This window comes from Eptatretus burgeri, chromosome 11 (genome assembly GCF_056783735.1).
Source record: "Eptatretus burgeri isolate ZD-2024b chromosome 11, Ebu_testis_v1, whole genome shotgun sequence".
NCBI lineage: Eukaryota > Metazoa > Chordata > Myxini > Myxiniformes > Myxinidae > Eptatretus > Eptatretus burgeri.
Genome location: NC_140971.1, coordinates 26,109,830 through 26,134,987, shown reverse-complemented (window position 1 = coordinate 26,134,987; position 25,158 = coordinate 26,109,830). Strand labels below are relative to the sequence as shown.

Sequence of the window (25,158 nt, the reverse complement as noted above, 5' to 3'; positions counted from 1 at the left end):
AGACACTTATGCGATCACTCAAGTCGACTGGTGGGTTGACCAGGGGCAGTGGCATGACGGAGGAGCAACGTGCCCTGTGGACACTGTCCCCCGTATGTTCGGAATATAATGTAGCCATGCAATAATTCAATGATTGCATTTACACGTCGAGTGAACAGCACAAGGAGGCCACCAAGTCCAGGATGGAGGGGGACCAGTCAGATGTAGAAAAAATCCAAGAAAAACTTCAGTCATGCAATCCGTTCTCTGATGATCCAGCCTTGAGAAATGTTGTCACTGGTGTTGTAGCCAAGGATGAAGTGAATGTCGACAACTTGCAGGTAGTGGGGAAAAAAGTTGCTGAAAAGCTGACTGGACAACCAGTTTTCACGACACATGCAAAAGGAAGGACAAAGCGAAAACACTGGGAGATTCATCTGGTGTCCAGGTTACTGGCGACCGAACTATCGACCCTGCTCTTCTGTTTCAGAAGCTACTTGTCATTTCTCGGGCAGGGAACCTCTCATTGGAGGACGTTTTTGAATATGAATGGTCTCCATTTCCCCCAGCTCTCTTTGAGGCGAAGCACATATTCAGGAAAGCGGACAAGCCACAGCTTGCGAGAGCAATAGATGAATATGCAAAAGGTTTGTCTACCGAGGATGAGTCGGACGATGTACCCAAGACGGACCACTATGTGTTGGATGGTGGCTCACTGATGCATCGCGTTAAGTGGATGAAAGGGAGCACATACGATATATAGCTAACGACTATGCTGACTTCATACTCCGGAATTACGGGAAAGCTACTGTTGTCTTCGACGGTTATTCGGATGAACCATCTATCAAGGACAGCACACACCAGCGTCGTCAAAAGAAACATCATCCCAAAGTCAACTTCACAGAAGACACCATGTTCATGGGGAAAAAAGATGAGTGCTTATCGCATGGTTCCAACAAGCAGGAACTGATAAACATCATTAGCCAAAGGCTAAAGGAAAAGGGGTGCGCTGTGATAAACGCAACAGGTGATGCAGACTACGACATCGTGCAAGCAGCAGTACGAGCTTCCCAGCTGCAGTGAACAACACTGGTAGGTGAAGATATGGACTTACTTATTCTGCTGCTTCACCATTTTGCTGAAGGTGGCAACCGGGACTTGTACTTCCGATCTGACAAGACGCAGGACCAAAGCAGAGTGTATCACAAACAGACTGAAGAGCCTCTTAGGATCCCAGGAATCTACCATGATGCTGTTCGTACATGCCTTTACTGGATGTGATACGACTTCGCGCATATTTGGGGTTGGCAAGAAATCTCTCTTCCAGAAAGTCATGAAAGGTGATGCTGGTTTGAAGTCATGTGCCCAAGCATTTGCTACACCAGGTCAAAGCACAGATGCAGTTGTAGAGATTGGGTACAAGGCAATGGTCCAGGTGTTTGGTGGAAAGGGAACAGATACTCTCACTTTGTTGCGCCACAGCATCTTGACAAAGAAAGTGGTATCGGCTGTGTCGTTTGTTACCCCAGAGCGTCTGCCGCCAACTGAAGCGGCTACTAAGAAACATTCGCTCCACACGTATTTCCAGATCATGACATGGATGGGAGAAGAGGCAGATTTGGAAGCAACAGACTGGGGGTGGAAAACAGAGGAGAATCAGTTCATCCCAGCAATGAATTAAATTAATGCTGCACCAGACTCTTTGCTTAAGGTAGTTCACTGCAACTGTACTACCGGGTGCAGTACTCAACGTTGCACATGCAGAACCTACGGTCTACCATGCACATCAGCTTGTGGACAGTGCCAAGTGCAGTCATGTAGCAACCCTTTCAATCAAATGTTGGGGGATGAGAATGAGAATGATGACAATGACAATGCTGAGATGATCTCGGGCGACAATGGGCGTGGCTTGTGGTAAGGCTGTGTGGCATACCTACAGATTTCTTTTGGATTGATGATGTCCCATCTATGCAATTAGAGGAAAGGGACAGCTTAACTAGTTCAAGGAGTTAAATGATAGCATCACATGTCATTACATATTATAAAACAGTTTTTCTATGGCATACTCATTTATCTTTTAACTATGACGTCATATACGTCATAGTTATGTCATAGGCAGATGGAACTATGTTTATTTGATTCAGAAATCCCATGTTACTATCTGTTGCTAATACATTTATAGGGTCTAAAATCAACCATAAAAAAACATTGAAATTTTCATTGGTGGCCATCTTGAAAATATGCAAATTAACCCCTTTACCGGGGTCAGATTACCCGAGACTTTTTTTTCTGGAATTCACCATGACCTGATAAAGCATTTAAAACAATAAAACCTTTTGTTGCAATTTTTTTGGGGTTCAACCGTATATTGACTCTACAAGTAACCAAACATTAATACTCACGGCATCGACACGAACCAATAGCAATAAAAGGAACAGAATTTATTAGTCCGTCCCTCGTGCAGCGGAAGATGGGGTTTTGCAATCACTTGTGTGTGCGTCTGTCCGGGCCGGAACTTTTTTTTTTTTTTTTTACTATTTGAGCTTTTGTCATCAAATTTCTAACAAACCTTTATAATGAGAATATGGAGAACACAAATTAATAATTTTGTTGAAATAATAATTATTATTATTCGACTGTTTTTTTCGCTCTATTATCCCCCCCCCTTCCCCCTCCTCAGCAACCACTTGTCCGATTGACACAAAATTTTCAGGGTAGGAGCGACCCCCATGGAGACTACTTCAATGATAATTGTGATGTCAGAGGTCACGTGGTACGTTTGCAATCTTGGATTAAATGCAAAAAAATAAAACATTATATCTCCGAAACCACTGATCGGAAAAGTTTGAAACTTGGCACATCTCATTGTACCCCCGATGGGGAATAATGGATTGTAAGGGATGACGTCATCGATGAAGCGCTAGACCAGCCATAAATGTTTTAATCGAAATCCTCGTTTAACAGTCAGATTCAGTGTGTATGTCCGGGCCGTAACATTTTTTTTTTTAACCAATCAAGCTTTTGCCATCAAATCTTCAACAAAACTTTATCATGAGATTGTAGAGGACACGAATTAATAAAAAATGTACTATTTTTTTTTTTGGACTGTCGTTTTCATCAAGTTTAGCTCCGAATACGAAGCGGATGTGGACGGGGCTTTGCATTTTTAGGTTCTTTCTAGTTCTCATTTTCCTCATTACGCAGCATTGCACGACCAATGCGGTGCAGGTGAAACGGGAACAGCACTCAGTGGAGTGCACATCTCCACCAGGCTAAACAGTTTATACATTTTACATTTCAATGAGAGACCGGATCTGGATCCGGGACCTGAACCAAAATCGAGCTTCGTCCGAATCTGTCCACAAAGTTTTGGGATATCATTGTCACAGTCACATGGAGGTGAAATTCGTGAAAACAAAACTTCCGTGCACCTGTAACCAAGTACCCAATGATGGGACAAATCGTCTCTTCTTGCTCCTTAACGTTTGTCTCTCATTTGCAACCCTTTCCCACCTGTTCCATTTTACCTGCACATCCGACTGTTGCCCTCCAGGTGCTCTTTACTCTTCCACGAGCCTTTATGTATGTTCAAAAACTAAGTGGACATAAAACACCAACAACAGCTTTGAATGCTCGAGTTGTGGCTTTGGTAGCACGGAATAGTGATGAGAGTAACGAAAAGGCTGAAACATTAAAAAACAAAATTAAAATATTAACTAGCACACCCCGGGGCATCAGCAGCAGAGACGTGCGACGGAACAAGAGTTTCTAATGATGGGACATTGGTTTGAGCCACGACGGAATGGTCGCCGTGACGGCGGGAAAGATAGGATTACAGGTAACCAAAGCACACGGGAAGCCCGACAGGTGGGCGGGGAATTGGCACGAACGGTCTCGCAGATCGCCGGAAAATGAGTAAAAACGAAGCTGCTGCTTACCGAAGCCCCATGCCGGAGAAAGCGAGCGCCTGTCGCGGCTTCACGTTGGCCAAGGAGAAGGGTTTGCGAGGTTTCTCGAACTCGTGGTTCAAGCAGATCCTCCACCCGTCCGTGGGAACTCCAGAGCCCAAGGATTTGCCCGAGTATCGACGCATCAACAGCTCAGAGCCTTGCGGTGCGTCGTCCATGGCTGGGCGAACTCTGCGGGAAGGAGGGGGACACCGATGGAGATCCGTTCGAGCGAAATTAACCCTCTCAATGGAACATAATATGGTCTTGGTCTCTGGTTTCGATCTCCGTCTCTGAACCCTTTCTCAATTCGACGACATCGTCCCATTTACCCCCTTCTCCTTTACGCACTGTGACCTCCCACTTACTCCTCCTCCCTCCACGTTGTGTCCTCCCACTTACTCCACCTCCCTCCACGTTGTCACCTCCCACTCACTCCATCTCCCTCCACGTTGTGTCCTCCCACTTACTCCACCTCCCTCCACGTTGTCACCTCCCACTCACTCCATCTCCCTCCACGTTGTGTCCTCCCACTTACTCCACCTCCCTCCACGTTGTTTCCTCCCACTTACTCCACCTCCCTCCACGTTGTTTCCTCCCACTTACTCCACCTCCCTCCACGTTGTTTCCTCCCACTTACTCCACGTCCCTCCACGTTGTCTCCTCCCACTTACTCCACCTCCCTCCGCGTTGGTTCCTCCCACTTACTCCTCCTTCCTCCACGTCGTCTCCTCCCACTCACTCCTCCTCCCTCCACGTTGTGTCCTCCCACTTACTCCACCTCCCCCCACGTTGTGTCCTCCCACTTACTCCTCCTCCCTCCACGTTGTGTCCTCCCACTTACTCCTCCTCCCTCCACGTCGTCTCCTCCCACTTACTCCCCCTCCCTCCACGTTGGTTCCTCCCACTTACTCCACCTCCCTCCACGTTGTTTCCTCCCACTTACTCCACCTCCCTCCACGTTGTGACCTCCCACTTACTCCACCTCCCTCCACGTGGTCTCCTCCCACTTACTCCACCTCCCTCCACGTGGTCTCCTCCCACTCACTCCATCTCCCTCCACGTTGTGTCCTCCCACTTACTCCACCTCCCTCCACGTCGTCTCCTCCCACTCACTCCTCCTCCCTCCACGTCGTCTCCTCCCACTCACTCCTCCTCCCTCCACGTTGTTTCCTCCCACTTACTCCTCCTCCCTCCACGTTGTTTCCTCCCACTCACTCCTCCTCCCTCCACGTTGTGTCCTCCCACTTACTCCTCGTCCCTCCACGTTGTGTCCTCCCACTTACTCCACCTCCCTCCACGACGTCTCCTCCCACTTACTCCTCCTCCCTCCACGTTGTTTCCTCCCACTTACTCCACCTCCCTCCACGTTGTTTCCTCCCACTTACTCCTCCTCCCTCCACGTTGTCACCTCCCACTCACTCCTCCTCCCTCCACGTCGTCTCCTCCCACTTACTCCACCTCCCTCCACGTTGTGTCCTCCCACTCACTCCACCTCCCTCCACGTTGTGCCCTCCCACTTACTCCACCTCCCTCCACGTTGTGCCCTCCCACTTACTCCACCTCCCTCCACGTTGTGCCCTCCCACTTACTCCACCTCCCTCCACGTTCTTTCCTCCCACTCACTCCTCCTCCCTCCACGTTGTTTCCTCCCACTTACTCCACGTTGTGCCCTCCCACTTACTCCTCCTCCCTCCACGTTGTGTCCTCCCACTTACTCCACCTCCCTCCACGTTGTGCCCTCCCACTTACTCCACCTCCCTCCACGTTGTGTCCTCCCACTTACTCCACCTCCCTCCACGTTGTCTCCTCCCACTTACTCCACCTCCCTCCACGTTGCCTCCTTGAAGCTCTTTCTTGACAAGGGTTATGCTCGAATCCAGCTGGTTTGCCATTGCCCTCCCAGTCCTCTAAATACATTCGTCCCATTCTTCCTCTCCCTCATTTATAAAGACCCCTTACCCTTACCCTTACCCTTACCCTTACCCTTACCCTTACCCTTACCCTCACCCTCACCCTCACCCTCACGTGATGATGATGATATCCCTTGTATTACCGACACTGCTTCGACTGCGGCACATTGAATAATTCACACATTTACCCACGGGTTTCCTGGTTTTCCTTTCTCTGATTTACATTGCCAAGTGAAGCCAATTAACGCACACGTGTGAATAATTACATGTACAGTGCGCGGTACTTATACCGTAGTGAACTATAACGACACTCGGTCGGCTACACAGGTTATGTTTTGCATCCCACTGATCGGCCGGATCTGCATCCAGATGGACTTGGTCTTGTCACCGAGTCGGCCCAACTCAATACCTTATTTTGTTTTTCAGTTCTCTTTTCTAAAAAGTCAAAAGTACTTGAGCTCTATTTAGTTACGTTTCATAAGGATGTATATATACTGTAGATATATCTATATATATGTGGCGGTGTAACCGTGGCAGGTTTTCCGGTGGTGTAGAATATTTATTTTGATTTGGCACATTGTCTCGACGTGTGGTCATCACGGGCTGTGAAGCAAACGAGAGCACGTTATACAATTTTAATCTGTACATTCATCCAGGGGAAAGGTCGTTAAAGATTGTATTGTTGTGAAAGTTATTTTCAGGAAATCATTTTTTTTCCACGTCCCACGCTGCGTTTCTCCACACATTAATACCGTGTCCGAGGTTAAAAACACATTGATACCGAGTAAAGTGTCTGGAGCTTCGTTTTTTTGACGCGTTATTTATCACTACTGTTGGAACCACGCTGACAAATCCAGCCGATGCGTCCAAATTTCGTGAAGACCAGGTAGGCCTCAACTTGTTTTGTACTGATTTTGTCTGTATGTAGGACATCTGGAGCGTGAAAAAATCTCTCATGGTTAAATTCAACTACACAAGAACCGTGTGTCAGCAGGATTACACACACACACACACACACACACACACACACACACACACACACACACACACACACACACACACACACACACACACACACACACACACTATTATAAGAAAAGTATGTCCCCTTGATAACAGCACAGACACACAAGGTGTAAACATGATGGAGGGATAATAGGATTAATCATCTTTACCTCGGACATCATGCACATTCAATGTAAAACAAATCAAGTAATAGTTACATTGGTCATGGTTACATGAGACCACTTTGTCGAACTGAACTGTGGTTAAGGACACGTGGGGTGTATTATTTCAGTTTGTCTGCGTGCAGACTCGGACTGACGCACGTACAACCAACTCTCTGCTGTCCCTTCGGGAACGGGAAAAGCCAAGAAACACATTAAACACGCGGTTAGGTCAAGAAAGGCACGTGTGTGAACATGTTAACACATCCACATACCTTCCCTACCAACCCTCCTTCACACCAAAGCTTGCCTTTAACAGGGAAGAGCGGGAGGTGGTTTGTGGGAGAGTGAAGAGCGGGAGGTGGTTTGTGGGAGAGGGAAGAGCCAGAGGTGTTTTGTGGCAGGGGGAAGAGCCGGAGGTGGTTTGTGGGAGAGGGAAGAGCGGGAGGTGGTTTGTGGGAGAGGGAAGAGCGGGAAGTGGTTTGTGGGAGAGGGAAGAGCCGGAGGTGGTTTGTGGGAGAGGGAAGAGCCGGAGGTGGTTTGTGGGAGAGGGAAGAGCCAGAGGTGTTTTGTGGCAGGGGGAAGAGCGGGAGGTGGTTTGTGGGAGAGGGAAGAGCGGGAGGTGGTTTGTGGGAGAGGGAAGAGCGGGAAGTGGTTTGTGGGAGAGGGAAGAGCCGGAGGTGGTTTGTGGGAGGGGGAAGAGCCAGAGGTGGTTTGTGGGAGGGGGAAGAGCCGGAGGTGTTTTGTGGCAGGGGGAAGAGCCGGAGGTGGTTTGTGGGAGAGGGAAGAGCGGGAGGTGGTTTGTGGGAGAGGGAGGAGCGGGAGGTGGCTTGTGGGAGCGGGAGGCGCGGGAGGTGGTTTGTGGGAGAGGGAAGAGCGGGAGGTGGTTTGTGGGAGAGGGAAGAGCCGGAGGTGGTTTGTGGGAGAGGGAAGAGCGGGAGGTGGTTTGTGGGAGAGGGAGGAGCGGGAGGTGGTTTGTGGGAGAGGGAGGAGCGGGAGGTGGTTTGTGGGAGAGGGAAGAGCGGGAGGTGGTTTGTGGGAGAGGGAAGAGCCGGAGGTGGTTTGTGGGAGAGGGAAGAGCGGGAGGTGGTTTGTGGGAGAGGGAAGAGCGGGAGGTGGTTTGTGGGAGAGGGAAGAGCGGGAAGTGGTTTGTGGGAGAGGGAAGAGCCGGAGGTGGTTTGTGGGAGGGGAAGAGCCGGAGGTGGTTTGTGGGAGAGGGAAGAGCCGGAGGTGGTTTGTGGGAGGGGGAAGAGCCGGAGGTGGTTTGTGGGAGAGGGAAGAGCGGGAGGTGGTTTGTGGGAGAGGGAAGAGCGGGGGGTGGTTTGTGGGAGAGGGAGGAGCGGGAGGTGGTTTGTGGGAGAGGGAGGAGCGGGAGGTGGTTTGTGGGAGAGGGGAGAGCCGGAGGTGGTTTGTGGGAGAGGGAAGAGCGGGAGGTGGTTTGTGGGAGAGGGAGGAGCGGGAGGTGGTTTGTGGGAGAGGGAGGAGCGGGAGGTGGTTTGTGGGAGAGGGAAGAGCGGGAGGTGGTTTGTGGGAGAGGGAAGAGCGGGAGGTGGTTTGTGGGAGAGGGAAGAGCGGGAGGTGGTTTGTGGGAGAGGGAAGAGCGGGAGGTGGTTTGTGGGAGAGGGAAGAGCGGGAGGTGGTTTGTGGGAGAGGGAAGAGCGGGAGGTGGTTTGTGGGAGAGGGAAGAGCGGGAAGTGGTTTGTGGGAGAGGGAAGAGCCAGAGGTGGTTTGTCGGAGAGGTGGGTTGATATTTAATGCGGGCAGAAGCATAAACATCTGCATTGACGCATTTACATCTAAATGTAGTAGGTCGTTAATAATTGCCTTTCCTTTGGTTGAGGAGCCCACTCCAAGCTCGAGTTGCATTTCTCTGATTTAGTGCTCTTTACCAGCAAGTTACCCGTCATGGGTTTTGAGAAATATTTTGAAGGTGATGCGTGTGGAATATCAGTTTTGCACGAATTTAAACTGTTCACTCTCAGTTGCATTTCTCGTTTTCCTTGTATTGCTCTCTAAGTCTGCCAATGATGTAAAGTTTCTAGATAAATGAAAATGTAGTTATTAATTTCCATATTTTTTTGCTGATACTGTATTTGCAATGCTGTCATTCTGTGACTACCCACTTTCACCTGGAGTGTTGGATGTGACTATCTTTGAACGACATTCTATTTATACCATAAAATTATTTGTACTTTGAGCCACTTTTGTTACCTCCACCACCAAAGGTGGATGGGGGTTATAATTTCACCCTTGTCTGTCTCTGTCGCTCTGTATGTGTGCAGGATATCTCAAAAAGATGTTGACTAATTCAGACAAAACTTCGTGGGCAGGTTGGGTGTGTGACCAGGACAATATTTTTTTTAATTTTTGAAGTGATTCTTTACAATTGAGAGAGCTCTCAAAAAGTTGTGGATGAGTTATGATAAAACTTGGTGGATGAGTTGGTTCGGTGATGACAATAAGCCAATTTGATTTTGGTTAAAGGTCTGGATCCAGATTCGACCTTTCGTTGGGATACAAAACACAACCTGTTAAGCCATGTTAAGAGGTATGCGGTCTATCTGGTGCTGTTCTAGTTTTGACTTGGGTTTTGCTTCGTTTGCAGAGATGATTGACGTGCAAGCAAAGCTGGTGAGAGGCTCGGTGTTTCTCGCTGGAGAGTTGCTGGAATGCATCCTCACGTTCAGCAATACTGCTCACCACAACGCCTCTTCCACTGCATGGTGTGTCGGCTGTACGCTACCTCGTGAAGCTTTTCAAGAGGCCTTATAGTGGCGCAGTTGCACAAAACATCGTCTGTGCCATATTTATCTTGTGGCAATTTACCATGCTTTGACTTTATTGCTGTGACTCTATCATCAACTTTAATTGGAATATTCCAACGAAGATCAGAATACAATTCTTTTTATTTCTACAAAATAAGTTGTTCTTTGGAACTGGAGTGAATTTTGCTCTTTGCACTTTTTAAAAAATATACCAAGAAGAGGCTGTTGTTATTACTTTTTTTGCTCCAACAAAGGGTTAATGCCCGAGCTTCTCTTCGATTCCTATGGCGGTTAGCAAAACCCGATCAATGTTCCAGCAATTCCATCAATTGTTATTATGCTTGCAAAGTGACGGTTCAGTTAGTTGGTTTGTGTTTCCATCCAAACCCCTGACTCATGATGCAGGTTCACCAGGTTAACCTTGTAATTTATTTTTGAGTGCATGGTGTTTAATAATGTCTTTGTCCTGAACAAAATATATGTTCAGCTATTCCATGAGCACAATTTAAGTAAAAATTTTAAATATTTAAATAGAATTCCTCAAGTTTTGCACAACAAGACATTTTCAGATTATTTCACAAGTCTTGCAGCATTAAGTCAAAGAATGGTCAGTGACTATATGATTAAGCAATGAAAGATGTCATTGTATTAATACACCAGACTCTGTGGGGTCATGGTTAGAGTGTCCTCTCTGAGTCTGGGAGGTCGGCGGTTCAAACCCCATCCGAGTCAAATTAAAGACTTTATAATGGTATGTGCTGCTTCCTTACTTGATGCTCAACATTTGAAAGGGATAGAGCACAGATAAAGAACCATAGGTTGGCAACCATCATGTAGGCTTGATGGACCTAATGGCCTCCTCATATGTTGAAGTTCCTTGTAAAATGTTTTTTGCTCTCCACCAGTTTATGCCTTGCGGGAATGCATCATTAATCATGTCACTGAATTGAAAAAGTCCATGTCATGTGTGTTGAGTACGTTTGCAAATGACTTGCATCAGTATTTGTCAATGTTCTCAATCTAACCTGGCCATCATTCTGCAACCAACTGAAGCATTGGTCTTCTCAATAATCTTACATCTTGGTTTATCGAACAAACGAGGCTGTATGTTGTGTGTGTTTTAGTGAGAACCTAGCGTGGGCCAGTGCTCAGATTCACTGCCAGTTTCATGCAAGTGAGAGTGCAGTGGTGCTGCCTCCACCACCAACCACCGGCCTCGACGTCCAGGCTGAAAATGAGACTGTTTTCGTTCCAAATAGAGGTCAGAACCTTTGGTCTGCTTGGGTCAAAAAGCTGATCCTTTAGTGTCTGGACTGTCAACTTGTAGTTTTAATCTTGCACTCCAAGGTAGTGAGATTGGTTTTTGTTTATTTATTTCAATTTTCAGACCCATTGGGAAAACATTTGACATACCATAGGGCAATGTTACCATTTAAAGGAAATGGACATACAGGGTGGGTTAATGATTATAATAGACAGGGAGTTTTCAAGACGCAACTTTCGAAATGATGTATGAATTCTAAACAAGGCCTTTTGTGCATACTCTGTCTGTGGTTTCAGTGACTTGGTTCTGCTTGCTGGGTATTTTTAACCTGCCACTGCTACAGCAAAATCTGTAATTCAAAGTCTTTTAAACATAATTTTCATAATTTAGATGATAGATTGGCAATTTCAGGTTGGTTTACCATAATTGTTATGTTTCTGAGTGCAAATTGAACTCACGGAAACAAAGGAAATACGAGAAATTTCTGTGCATGAGAGGTGTCTGGTTCATACCACTTCCTGTTAATACAAGCAAGCCTTAGCCATGGATATAACACACACACACACTTCTCCTTTTAGCAACAGATGCAAAAATCAAATACAATTTCTCTTGTGACCCTGGAACATAACAAGCAATATACACCAGCCCCCACAGCTCCTGTAGCTCCCACCTACCCCCCTCCCCCACCCCACACAAACATGATGAATAGTAAATATCATTTTTAACTTGCTCTGCACATTCCAAAGCCCCAGATATGTCCTTACTATCGATGATCAGAAACGCCTAATCCAGATACGCAGTCCATTCAATGGTAGTGATACGTCGGGGGTTTGTGAAGCATGTGCCCATCCACCTGGACGGAGTTTTCAGTACGAGCAGCTTCCTGTTTGGCGAGCTGAGAAAGTTCTCAAAGCCTTTCATTGTGCAGAGACACAGCCATTTTCGCAGATACTTTTCCAAGTATTTTCAGCTTCTTTTAGAAGCCTTGTGAGCCATTTTAAGTAACAATCCTTATCGTGTACACATTAAAATAATGTATTTCACCCTGAACACGGCAATTTCCTGGGGTTTCTGCACATACACACAAAGCATTCTGGGTCAGATTACGTCATTTCAAAAGTTTTGTATTGTGAGAACACCTATAGGTGGGAGGAAATGGACTTGGACTTTATTAGTGAGCACTTTTTGACTTGGCTGATAATTTCCTCTCAGCCTGCATGTCTGTCTGTGCAGGAGAAAGAGGCCAATGTATTCTCTCAACACCACCCAAGATCCTCTTTTGTGACCTGAGGCTTGATGAGGGTGAAAGCAAAACTTGTGAGTTTTAAATCTGCTCTTGAAGGTGTCATGTTTTGGTTGTGTTGTTACTGAAAGGGATAAAATGTTGGTTTTTGGTGAAAACTTGCATCACTATGATGACCTTCATCACTGCATACGATGGTGTTAAAAGTGAATCCAGGTTTTATTAATTTTTGTTAATGGCTAGAGTGAATCGAAGTTGGTGTAATCTAAAAGCCTGGACTGGCTGATTTGGGTTTGCAGACATATACAGTGAGATTATTCCATCGGATGCTGTGGCCTCATTCCGAGGACAAGCAGTGAAGTACGCCTACAAACTTACCATTGGATGCCAGCGTGTGAACTCGCCAATTAAACTGCTGCGTGTTCCTTTCCGGGTTCTTGTTTTTCCAGGTATGACCATCTTGTCATGTTATTATTTGGCAAATATATATTTTTTGACAAGTACGTTCATCAAGTACGTTCCGTTTGTTTTTTTTTGTTTTTTGTTTATCTGTGCACGCACCTTTAATCGCCTTCAGGTCACAATTTTAAACCGATCTTCACGAAACTTCACCAAATGGTGGAGTTGGTGGTGCGATGGAATCCTATTTATTTTTGAAGTCAAAAAGTCATCATAGGACAAAGGTCAACAACTTTTTTTAAATTTCTAAAATCCTCAATTTTCATCCTTCAAATTTGACTTGATTGACTTCAAATTTGAAGAGGATTTTCATATCAGGTCACTAAATTTAACCACCAACTATGTTTGAGGTCAACATAGGCCAAGTTTCTAAAATCCTCAATTTTCATCAAGGTCAACATTGGCCTAATTTCTTAAATTGAGAGATAGGGCCAAACACTATATTTACATATTGTTACGGCTGTGGAAATTCGCAATACACCATAAAGGGTTCTTAGATCAGTTATGACGATAAGTATATGTGTAGTTAGATTTCCCCACCGTTGTTTAGAGGGAATTTCCGTGTTCAGAGGGCTGCGATCCTTTGAGTTAGCCGTTTTTCTTTTCTCTATCATTATTTTGGAGCAATCATCCCCCAACAACCAAATGGCCTCCACCAACACCCTTCCCAAACCACCGCAGCAAACTCCCGCCACCTCCGCCTTTCTACCACACATCATACCATGGGTTGTGAATGGGTTCCTTTCGCCTTGAAAAGCGGATCAGGAATGATTCACGCCCACTTTTCATCCATCCAATGGCTGAGCATCAGGTGCTGTCACCCCGCCTCCGAACCCGCTGTGATCCACAAATTTGCATAGGCGCTCCTCCCTCGGCCTATATAAGCGCGAGCACAACGCAGCTCGCGGCAGTCAAGTGGAAGTCAAGTGGGAGCAGTGGAGTAGCAGCAGCAGTGTGTCGGCAGTCAAGTCGAGTGCAGGGTCGACAGTCTGGAGAGTCGGGAGACGGGGCAGTCAAGTCGAGTGCAGTGTCGGCAGCCGGCGGCAGTGTCGGTGCGACAGTGTCGGTGGGGCAGAGTCGGGAGACGGAGCTCGAAGCCGACAGGAAAGGCAGACGGAGAGCGCCGGAGAGAGCTCGATAGGAGATAATCAAGTCCGTCGGGGCCGGCGATAACACCGCTCGGTTATCACTGAAGCACGGAGCGGACCGCTTAAGCGGTTCGTGTCCTTGGCCGGCCAGCGGCGAGGTACGATCTCCTGGTTAACTACCCGCGCAGGTACTTAGGTAGGTCGAGTTTGGCGAACAACCCTATCCTGCGCGGGTGGCCGATTGGTACGATTGTAGTGTGGTCGAAAGACCCACCCGTGACTATCTCCTGGCGATAGTTCCAAGGAGGGTCACGACTGAATTGTCCGTCCGGTGGGCGACGCGGTCGCGATTCGAGTTACGTGGCCGATCACACGCCGGGCGGACCGAAATTCGTAACAATATATAATGATATCTCAAAAAGTTGTCGAGTTCTGCCAAAATTAGGTAGATTTGAGTTGGTTGGGTGACAAGAACAAGCCAATATGATTTTGGTTCAGATCCAGCCTATCAATGGGATATAAAACGTAAACTATTCAGCCTGGCAGAGGTAAGCGCTCTTCCAAGTGCCGTTCTACTTCGTTCTGTTTTGCAAAGTGTCACTCTGTGAGTTTTTCAATTTATATATTTCTTCCTTTACAAGGAAGAGGCCTCGGGAAGACAAAGTGACTGAGTTTAAATGGCAGTTCGCTGACAGTGGGGGCAGTGAGGGAGTCGGCGGAATCAACATGTAATGGAATGAATAAAGAGGAAGTAAAGAAACATATCAACCCTCATTCTACCAACATATAAAAAATAAATATTAAATCTAAAATGAACGTTCTAACTGGAGTCTTTTATGACCCCAACTCAGAAGCACGAAATTTCATTCAATCTGCTAAAGTTTCACGAGGAAGCATATTTTGATTGGATGATGTTTTAGTAATAAAGTAAACAAATATAAGCATTAAAAAAAAACATTTAGAGGACTTGCTTGGTCAAATACCATGTGAAGTAATCATACGAGGTCCGTCTAAAAAGAAACGGGACTGACTTCACAGAAATTTTATTCCAATAAATATATTGAAATCACAGCTTGTCCCCTTCAAAATAGTTTCCCTCCACTCTCACACACTTGTCCATCCTCTTCTTCCACGCTTCGATGCACCCCTGGAAGGCTTCTTCTGGAATCCTCTGGAGCTTCGTTGTCACGGCCCTTTTGATGGCCTCCACATCAGGAAATCGGGTCCCCTTGATCACCCTCTTGAGCTTGTGGAATAGGAAAAAATCATAAGGGGGCAAGTCTGGCGAATACAGAGGTTGCTCCAGAGTTGGCACGTTCCTCTCTGCCAGAAACTGTCGGATGCTCTGGGCACTGTGAGCAGGGGCGTTGTCATGGTGGAGCACTAAGCGTTGTTCTCCTACAGATCCCTCCTCTTGTCCAGGACTGATCTCATGAGGTGCCGGAGGATCTCCTTGTACACGTATTGATTCACTGTTTGACCCTGTGGTAGAAACCCGAAGTGGACGATGCCCTTGATATCAAAAAACGCGATGAGCATCACCTTGACCTTCGACTTCGACATCCTTGCTTTCTTTGGTCTTTTTGATGCCGGACTTTTCCACTGACGACTCTGCCGTTTGGTCTCGGGATCGTATTCGAATATCCACGATTCATGGCCAGTAATGACTCTCCCGAGCAGGTCTGGATCGTCCTCGAGGCGCTCGATAATATCTTGACAGACAGTGACTCTTTGCTGTTTCTGGTCCTTGGACAACAGCTTGGGGACCATCTTTGTGCACACCTTGCGCATTTCGAGATTTTCAATGATGATGCTCCAGACAGTGTCCTTGTTGATGGAAAGTTCCTCAGCAATCATCCGCCCCGTGAGTCTCCGATCTGTGCGCACCATCTGCTTCACACGCTCGATGTTGTCCGCCGTTCTGCTCGTTGAAGGTCTTCCCGACCGTGGATCGTCTTCAACCTCCTCCCATCCCTCTTTGAACCTCTTGTGCCATTCAAATGCACGTGTATGTGACATCGTTTCTTCCCCGTAGACTTGCAGCATTGCGAAGGATTCGGAAGGTGTTTTGCCATGGTTAGCAAGAAACTTCAGATTGGCTCTCTACTCACGACGACTCAGACTCGACAACGTGTAAAGCACGACCTGTAAAAAAATCACACAATTAGCGCAGTCAACCATCACCAAGCATATATATTGCTGGAATGTTGCGAAGGACTGTGACACAACTCGTTCATTCAAGTTGTGTAAGTGGAGCACACAGCAGGCTCAGTCCCGTTACTTTTTAGATGGACCTCGTATGTGCAAAAATGAACGAAAACAACTGAGGGCTTTTTGGGCCCCAAAAATGATTTGCTTGTGACTGTGTGCATAAAGGTGGGATCTTAAAACCACATATATTTATTACCAGCACATATTGGTGAACAAACAAATAAAACATGAAATACATTGTAAAACTAATATAGAAATAATGCATCAAAATGTAGGCCTGGGGTCCAAATAGACCCACTGTTAGGAATATTGTTAACCTGTAAGTGATTGGATTTGGTTAGGTAGGGTGAATGAAGGTAGTAAAAATTGTGGGTTACGATGGGAGAGCACAGAGATGGTGGTACACCACCTACTTGAAGCCCTGAAGTGAGGGATAGCACAGCCTCTGGAAGATAGTTCCACATACGGGAGAAGCGAGGAACATACGAGTTGAGGTTTGCACTCAGCCTGGATATTAGAAGTTATAAAACCAGGATGTAGGTTACTGGAAGAAAGCATGCATCCTAGAGTTACTGGGGACAGACAGGTGAGAGAGCAGAGAATGCTGGACTGGAGGAGAAAAGTTTAAAAAAATTAAAAAAAAAATTAAAAACACAGAATTATCTCTGATGCGAGAGCAACGGACCGTGCACCTCAGCTTCATCATGGCTGATTCCAACATAATCCAGGTGACACAGATGTGATTCTGGGGGCACCAGCTCACAGAGGAGAGCAGTCTCCATTGAGCTATGGATAAAAGTCTTGTAGCTGTGAGTAGTTCTGATTTTTCAACGAAAGCCTCAGAACAACAGAGTATGCCTAGAGTGTATCTGGCTTTTAGGTGCCAGCTTTGTTATATGGAGAGGTCATTGATGATTATGAGGCCTGGAAGTTCAAGAGACTTGAACCTCTTCTTGGTGGCTGACCATGGAAATGGGTATATTTGTTTGACAATCACTCTGGAGCGACAGGGTGAAAATCTTGGAAGAAAATTCATCAAGTGATTTTTGGATAAATATGTTGAGATAAATACTTTTCAAATGCACTTATCAAACCATCCTGAAAGGAGGTAATAGAAAAGAGTTTTGTAAAATACATTGGGGAATTTCAAGCGGGCACATGGCGACCATTTTACTACTTCCGTAGTGTTATGTTTGTGGTTTGGTGACCTTCAAGCTTCCGAAACTCACCGCTGGGCACACAGATAAGTGCCGGGATAAAGGGGGGATTCTTTTTCTTTGTTTATCAGTCCCCTTGTCTGTATTTAAGTCTGCATGGAGGCGCCTTGACTTTAGGCTTTAATTTACCTCAAGTTTTACTATCACGTTTGATTATTACCATTGTAAATATCTGATTTATTTTCATTAAACCCCGTATTTATTTAAGTTGCTTGTGTCTGTCTATTTGTCGTGGGTTCGAGATAACCCCCCTTGTGCTGTGCTTCCATCTGCTCCGTCCTTGCCGCCCTTTCCTTCCCACGCACGTGCGCTGTAATCTCTGAGAATCTCGGCTGTAAGCCTCCAAGGGAAATTGTTTGGCCATCCATCCAGGTCGGGGCTAACCCCCTGGATATGACAGTATGTAACATTCTGATCTGATCTGTCCCGTGAGCTTCAATATTGTTGGGGTGACATGTTGGGTTCCTTATGGCAACTGGACCGAGCAGGACCCATCTCTCCGGGTCATGTTAGGAAAGGGATTTGAAATTTTGCTGGTGTACCGGCACATTATAACCTGCTCTTTATAAACGCTACTGAGGGATCTGTAACATTGAGAGGCGGAAAACGAACATCGTTGTGTGGGTCGTGATTCAATTGAATTTTGTTCAATGATTTGCTGATACCTAAACCATCTGCTAGGATTAGTTAAAGATTAGTGGAAGTTTAAGATCCTACGAGGTGCGTGACGATACATTATAGTACGACAGCAGCATGATTGAGTGATTCGTTTTCAAAGACCGGAAAAGGTGCTGAAATCCCATTCTTCCCTCAAGGGCTTCATGGTAGCTGTTCACCACTACCTCAGGTCATCCCCCATCCATACTCATGATCTCTTCTACCCCAAATGACCCCATTCGCAAGCACTCCCTTTTTCCATGTTATTGGGATTTTTTACCTCTCTCCCTCACCTCTTTTTGGTTGTTGTCAGTTGGTTTGTTCCTTTTACGTTTCATCCATGCGTCCCTCTTCCTCTTCTTCCTGTGTTTCATTATCCCCACGCTTTTTGAAAAACACTGGGGGGGGGGATATTGACATTGTAATTGGCTCCGTGTCTGTCCGTCATGCTATCTCCTCTTAAACGGTTGTGCAGAAATTCACCAAACTTAGTAGTTATGATCAGCACATGGCACCGATGTGCAAGAGCATTTGCACATTTTTTTTATTTTTTATTCTCAAGCACATTTGTACATATTTAATGATGATGAAATCCCCTCTTTTTCTTGGAATATTTATTTGAAGGAAATCTCAAACAAAGTATTGAATCTTAAACAAAGTGAAAAAGAATTGTACATAAATACTTTACCTGGGAATAGGAAGGTCAGTGTATGGGTCTGTAACAGCCCTCGTAATAGATTGACCTGCATAATGTGAATTGGGTATTGATTTTGTCACCATCTCAACAAATAGTGTCGCTTATCCTTTATTTTTATTTTTTTTTACCTCTTTTAATTGGCGAGTGTATAAGTATTTTGGGGTGTGTGTGCATGTGTGCTTTTCAAGACGAGGACTTTAGGAGACGTGAACTGTATTCATGAATTGCAAAGCCATTAGTGGAAAATGGACAAATCAACATCACGTATCATTTGGAACTTGAACCAAGGTTTTCATTTATATATTTATTTGCAAATATTAAGGCTCATGGAAGAGCTCACACCAAGTGATCAGACAACACTTATTGTGCGAAGCAATGATGTCCGAATGGAAAATTAGAGTTCCAGATCCACAAGGGAAGCTTTTCTTTCCCGTTGATTTAATGACCAACAGATGTTGCTGAGTGTGTGCTTTCTTGTTTTCAGGCCTTCAGGACTACCGATCACCTGGAGATAGGGAGTCTGTAGCTCCTGCTAATCCCTTCCTGGATGAGGAGGGTGATGAGGAGGGCTGTAAGAGGGACAATAACCTCCTTGAAGTTGCCACTGAGCTCATTATGGAAGCAACAGCACAACGTAGCCCAAGTATGAAATCATTCATATAGTTCGAGGAATGTTGCAATCTCTATAATTCTTCAGAGCCTGATGCATGCTGGGGTTATAGGGGGTGATAGATAGATATATATATATATATATTTTTTTTTTTAAATATATTTATTTATTTATTTTTTTACATTGTTAATTGTTGTCCTCCATTGGACCATATGTTTTTCTTTATTTGCTGTTTGTAACTAGTTTGGATTCACTAAGTATGCCACAGACCAGACTAGTTTTGATCTTTGTCTTCCATCTCCATCTATCTGCTTTCTGTCTTCCTCCATCACTCAAAAACTGTTCTTAGATGTCCTTTGTATTAATCACTATACCGTACATTCCTTCTTCATATATTCTGTTGCATTCCACATGGTCTGGATGCTTCCATCCAATTTAAATCTCTCTGCTCAGCTCACCCTTCTCCCTCTAATTATTTTCTTACCCCCAACAAATGCATTCATTTTAAAATGCAATATAAATTGAAAAAAAAATTCCTCCTCCCACTCCCATCCCTTCATTCCTTAAAGCTTAATTCCCTTTTGGCACCAATTATTTTCTAAAACTGTGACTTTTGTGATTTAAATGAGCCCAGCTGTCACTTTATAGCTGCGATTTGAAGGAAGTTGAAAGACTGCAGTTCTGTGGTCATTCAACAAAAATGAAAATTTTCATGAAAATATAATAATTGATAACCAATGTCTTCCAGGTTTTTATGCTTCCGCTGACAGTCGCCGGAGGCATGATGTTTTCAGGTTGTCCATCCGTGATTCTCTTTTAAATTAACTTTCTCTGCCACCACTTGTGTAATTGACATAATTTCCACCATAGGTGTGACTACTCATGTAGAATGTTTTAAATGACAATTATGACATCACAGGTCATGTGGTGTGGCAGCCATGTTGAAAAAAAGGAAAATCTGTGGACCTCCATAACACTTCCATGAAAAAAAAATTGAAACATTGCACGTCAAGTACTCCCCATGGGAAATGTGTTGTTAACCATGACATCATTGGTGAAGTGATATCCCAGCCAAAATTTGACGAGTGGAATGCTTTATCCGATCTGTGCGAGAATTTTTGAGGGTCATCTTGGGATAAATTAGTTGACAGAAAAAAAAAATGTCATCGATCACGTGGTTTGACATCCACATTTAAAATAAATAAATAAATAAACCCTTAAAAACCATGTCCTCCAAAATGGCTGAACATATCGAGATGAAACTTTACAGGTATGACCACCTATCCATGAGGAACATAAAGTTCCCCTCCTTTGATGACAGAGGTCACATGCCTGGTGTTCGCTTAATGGGCTTGGGATCCTTGGGTCCTGAGTTCAAATCCCGCTCAGCTGTTGAATTAATACCAGGTGGGGTTAACTCGACCTGTCATCCTTCCGAGGTTGGCAAAATGAGTGCCGGCATGCTGGTATACTGTGGCGGAGTGGCGACCGTCCAGGATTGTGTCCAACAGCCAAGGAGACTGCTTAAGCAGCACCAACGCTCTGCACAGAGTATGGTCCCAATGGTGGATGGATGGTCACGTGGCTTGGCAGCCATATTACATTTACCCTATAACCTTTAAAAACCTTCTCCAGAATGGCTCGACAGATCGAGTGGAAACCATACATGTTCTCCAAGCTTTGGAGATTTCAGGGTATTCATGAACAATTGATAGGTCACATGATTTGGCAGCCATATTGGATTCAAGGAAAATATTGTAAAAAGTTATTTCTCTTGAACCGCTTTATCGATCGACGTGAAACTTTACAAACATCATCTCACACCATTGCTGCTTATAGTGTGAAAATGATGATGTCGTAAGTCATGTGGTTTGGCAGCCATCTTGAATATAAAAACGCACCTTATCCAATTAAGACGAAACTTCACAAACCTGATCCCCCAGCCAATTGGAAGCAGAATGTAAATTTATGATGTCATAGGTCACGTAGTTCGGCAGCCATATTGGATTGAAAATAAAAACCTTCAAAAATCTTCTCCGGAACGGCTTCCGAGATTGATCCGAAACTCCACACACATGATCTACTAACCTTGGGGAATCTATGGTGTAAATGTAAATGTCATAGGTCCCATGGTCTGGCAGCATTGGTTTATTTGAAGAATAAATCTTTAAAAATACTATTCTCCAGAACTGGTTGACAGATCGATGGAAAACTTCACACACGTTTCCCAAGCCTAGGGGATGCCATGGTGTTCACGAATAATTAATATGTCGCAAGGTTTGGCAGCCACGTTGGGTTGAATGAAAATCTTTTTTTAAATTCTTTCTGTTGAACCGCTTCATCAATGGACGTGAAACCTCACAGTTATCTAGTAGTCATCGGGAATATACGTTTTAAATTTCAACCTGATCGGACGTATGGTCTGGCAGCCAGAATTATTTAAATCTTTGAATCCAGGTTCTTTTGGAATATTTTTTTTGAAACGGCTGAAGGGATCTAAATCAAACTTGGTAAAAGTATGTATAATTAGGAGGATGCTCGGTAGAGCGCATACCTCCGCCACATAATGCCTGATCCACGAGAACATATTGGGCCAAATACATTTTTTAAATATCATGCTATACAGTATATCGTTTTTGGCCCTCAAAAAAACCTGGTGTTGGCTTAGTGGTTAGGGTGGTGGCTTGGGATCCTCGGGGTCCTGAGTTCGAGCCCCGCTGGCCACTGAATTAACATCAAGGGGGTTGACTCAGCCTGTCATCTTTCCGAGGTCGGTGAAATGAGCACCAGGATACTGGTAATTATCCCTGCGTGTCGAAGGCGACTAAAGGGTTGGCGTCAGGAAGGGCATCCAGCCGTAAAAACATTGCCACAAGAAAGGGTACCATGATTGGAGCCCACAAAAAGCTGACCCCTGCTCAGGGAAAAAGGCTTTAAAATGGAGGGATGATGATGATCGTTTTTGGCCCTCAACGGTGAAGAATCACTTTAAAAATTAAATAACTCTTATCCAGATCCGGATTCGGATCTTCACAAAAATCGAACCAATTCGCCGTGTCACACACTCAACCTATACCCACCAAGTTTCATCCGAATCCGTCCACAACTTTTTGAGATATTGTGCTATATATTAGTTTAGCCCTCTCTCAATGATAATCACTTTTTAAAAATTTTAGTATCCGGATCGGGATCTTCACCAATATCTAACCAGTTCGTCCTTGTCACACACCCAACCTGCCCACCAAATTTCATCCGGATCCGTCCACAACTTTTTGAGATATCCTGCCCACAAACAAACAGACAAAAAGGGGTGAAAACATAACCTCCTTCACTTTCGGTGGTGGAGGTAAAGATATTCACCCCTACAAGTCCCTCGTATATCCACCCCTTTTGCTGTACACGAGCAATGATGTCGGCTGGAAACTTGTCTTTGGGCATTATCTTCCTCATGAACATGACATACGAGGGAAACTTGCCACGCAAGCTTATTTGATGTGGGTGCTCCGTTATTTAACTCCAGCTAGTGTGACTAATTCTTATTTTGATGTGAGACCAGGTGTTCTTCTTTTTATTGTGTTTAATGATGTTTTCAGAGCCACGAGGCTCTATATACGCCACACACCTAATCTCCGGGTGTCTCTGGATGTTTCTGAGCATGACTTATTTAATTTTCGCATGCAGTAAATTATAATACGCTGTACAAACTCTTAACCTGAACCGATTTTCAAAATTTAAATGGCGGATTTGAGCTTAACAGCAGTTCCGACGACGACAAAAGTGTTCATTTGGAATATAATTGAAATTCAGCATTGATCGTTTTAAGACTGATTTTTTTCTGTACCTGTGTATTAACCGCACCCCCACCTTTTACTTTTTTTGCTGATAAAAGAGTGCGGTTTATACACTGGAAAATACGGTACAGAAGCAAAACAAATGTTGAGAGATATTAGCAGAGGCAAAAATTACCAAAACAACCTGTGATCCCTGAGCTAAATCCTTCTTGTTCAGTAAAACATGTTCTTTCCCCACTCAAGACTAGGAAATCATCCCAGGTATCAACTGATTGGAGCAAATGTTGTAATAGGTTCAAGATATGTTAGTCAGCTTGTATGTTTTTTTTTTTTGTCTGTAATCACGTATCGATCACTCTGCAGAGCACAGTTATCATTGGAAATTTTTGTAACTTCGCATATCAGAGGCCTATAGAGGTCCCTTTCAGCGCATAAAATTTTCAAGGTCAGGGTCAAAGGTCAAGGTCACTTTGTCACAAATCAGGGGAGTCGACGAAACCCTTATTTTTTGAGTAATTTTGATCGGATCGTCTTCAAACTTCATGGGAATATAGTTCATGGTCTGGCGCTCAGCTGATTAATTTTTGGTGGCGATCGGTCTTGACCTTCATGGTTAGCGCTGGAGGTCGAAAGTTTTTGACCCCAAGGTCAAATTTTGAAATCTTAGATACCATATCGAGTAATATCTCATATGAACGCGCTTGATAAGTGCTTTCCAGATCTGTCAAAAGTTTGACGCTATGACGTCATTTGATGACATGACGAAAAAACAGATTTTTCATGAAAATTTTATTTCCTCAGTTCTCATTAAAATCTCTTGATATTTTATGTACAACGGTCCTGGAGAGATACCATTAACCGTACGAAAATATAAAGGTCAAGGTCACAAAAAGGTCAAGCATCAAGGTCGACGAAACCCTTATTTTTTGAGTAACTTTAATCGAATAAATAAGTCACTCATGTTCACATTTTGGCAAGATACTGGTCACCCTGGGGGTGACATTGGTTTTTTATTTGTTTTTTTGTTTGTTTGTCCGGGTGATATCTCAGCCATCCTTTGATCGAGAAAGCTGAAATTTGGGGACAAATGTGAAGATGTGCTTTGGCAAAAATGGTATTTTTATATTTTTTGATTCATCAATTGATTCATTACTTATTATCGATTTATTAATTACTTAATTATTTTCTTTCTCTGAGCAATATCTCAGGCACCTTTTCAGTGAGGAAGCTGATATTTGGACACGATAGTGAACAAGTGATTTGGCTAAAAAGGGTATTTTTGATTTATTGATTAATCAAATAATCGATTAATTATTCAATTTTCAATGAATTACTTGATTTTCAAAAAGTTACAGATTCGGATGAAACAGTGGTGGTTTTGGTATGCTATTAGCCATTTGATTTAAGAAATCAATTATTTTATGATTGTTATTTCTTTATTTGAATTTTGCAATTAATCAATTATTGTACACTGCTCCTCCCCAAATTTGTCTCCATATGCTGTAATGCAAGTCAGTATCATTTGTACACATTCATCTCAGAAGTGCACCACTCCCTTCCAATTCCGTCTCCATGTGCTGCACGGCGACATCGCTAGGCGCTGAAGGTGTTTTGGCACCATGCTGGAGGATTTGTTATTTATTTATGTGGCATTGGGGTGGTGTACTTTGAATCTACCTCTACTTGTTTCCCAAACTTTAGGATTCTTACATTAAGAAAACATTTTCAAGTCAGGTGGGTCAGGGGAATGTGCCTTTTCAAGGTATAATTTGAGGAAAAAGGAATGCTGTTTGTTGTTTTGTGACATCAATGTACCAAGAAATTGGTTCTTTAATAAAAAGTTTGACTTTTATCACCATTTGAAAGTTTTTAAACTGAAAAAGTCTTTATTGGTGTCTCATCTTCTGTATTATTCCAGGCTGCAGCAATATTTGACGCATTGGTCCAAAATAGCTTATATCTCCCTTAAAAGCGCCAAGAGAAGGTGATACCCGGTCTCTTATGAAAGCTGAAAGATAGCCCTATCTAATGTTACCAGAAAACTAATGTTGTAGGTGGCTACAACAAACTCCATTTTTAGGGCCCTTTCTGAGAGCTGGCTCCCAGACTTAGGATGTCATTCATAATTAGGAACGTTTTGTCTTCTGCATC

The 25,158-nt window shown here is 44.4% G+C and overlaps 2 protein-coding genes across 11 annotated transcripts in view; one reads left to right on the top strand and one right to left on the bottom strand.

Annotated features, from left to right (window-relative positions):
* The window catches only part of GBA2 (glucosylceramidase beta 2), a 103,735-nt gene extending 97,716 nt beyond the window's left edge, over nt 1-6,019 (bottom strand). For 5 of the 6 annotated variants that reach the window (XR_015049156.1, XM_085845656.1, XM_085845659.1 and 2 more), the window contains exon 1: nt 3,918-4,288. Coding sequence is in view for 5 of the 6 variants with exons in the window: in XM_085845656.1 (XP_085701782.1) it covers nt 3,918-4,105 (188 nt within the window). In the remaining variant the exon portion in view is untranslated. Of the gene's footprint in view, nt 1-3,917; nt 4,289-5,948 lie in introns of those variants that run through there. The other variant, XM_085845654.1, reaches the window with a different exon arrangement.
* Nucleotides 6,020-6,420: 401 nt separating this feature from the next.
* The window catches only part of RGP1 (RGP1 partner of RAB6A GEF complex), a 26,093-nt gene continuing 7,355 nt past the window's right edge, over nt 6,421-25,158 (top strand). Inside the window, exons 1-6 of one of the 5 annotated variants that reach the window (XM_085845645.1) lie at nt 6,421-6,725; nt 9,611-9,728; nt 10,895-11,031; nt 12,247-12,351; nt 12,577-12,726; nt 19,091-19,249. In XM_085845645.1, coding sequence (XP_085701771.1) covers nt 9,613-9,728; nt 10,895-11,031; nt 12,247-12,351; nt 12,577-12,726; nt 19,091-19,249 — 667 coding nt within the window. In that variant the 5' untranslated portion in view covers nt 6,421-6,725; nt 9,611-9,612. The remainder of the gene's footprint in view (nt 6,726-9,610; nt 9,729-10,894; nt 11,032-12,246; nt 12,352-12,576; nt 12,727-19,090; nt 19,250-25,158) is intronic. The other 4 variants (XM_085845642.1, XM_085845641.1, XM_085845643.1 and 1 more) reach the window with 4 other exon arrangements.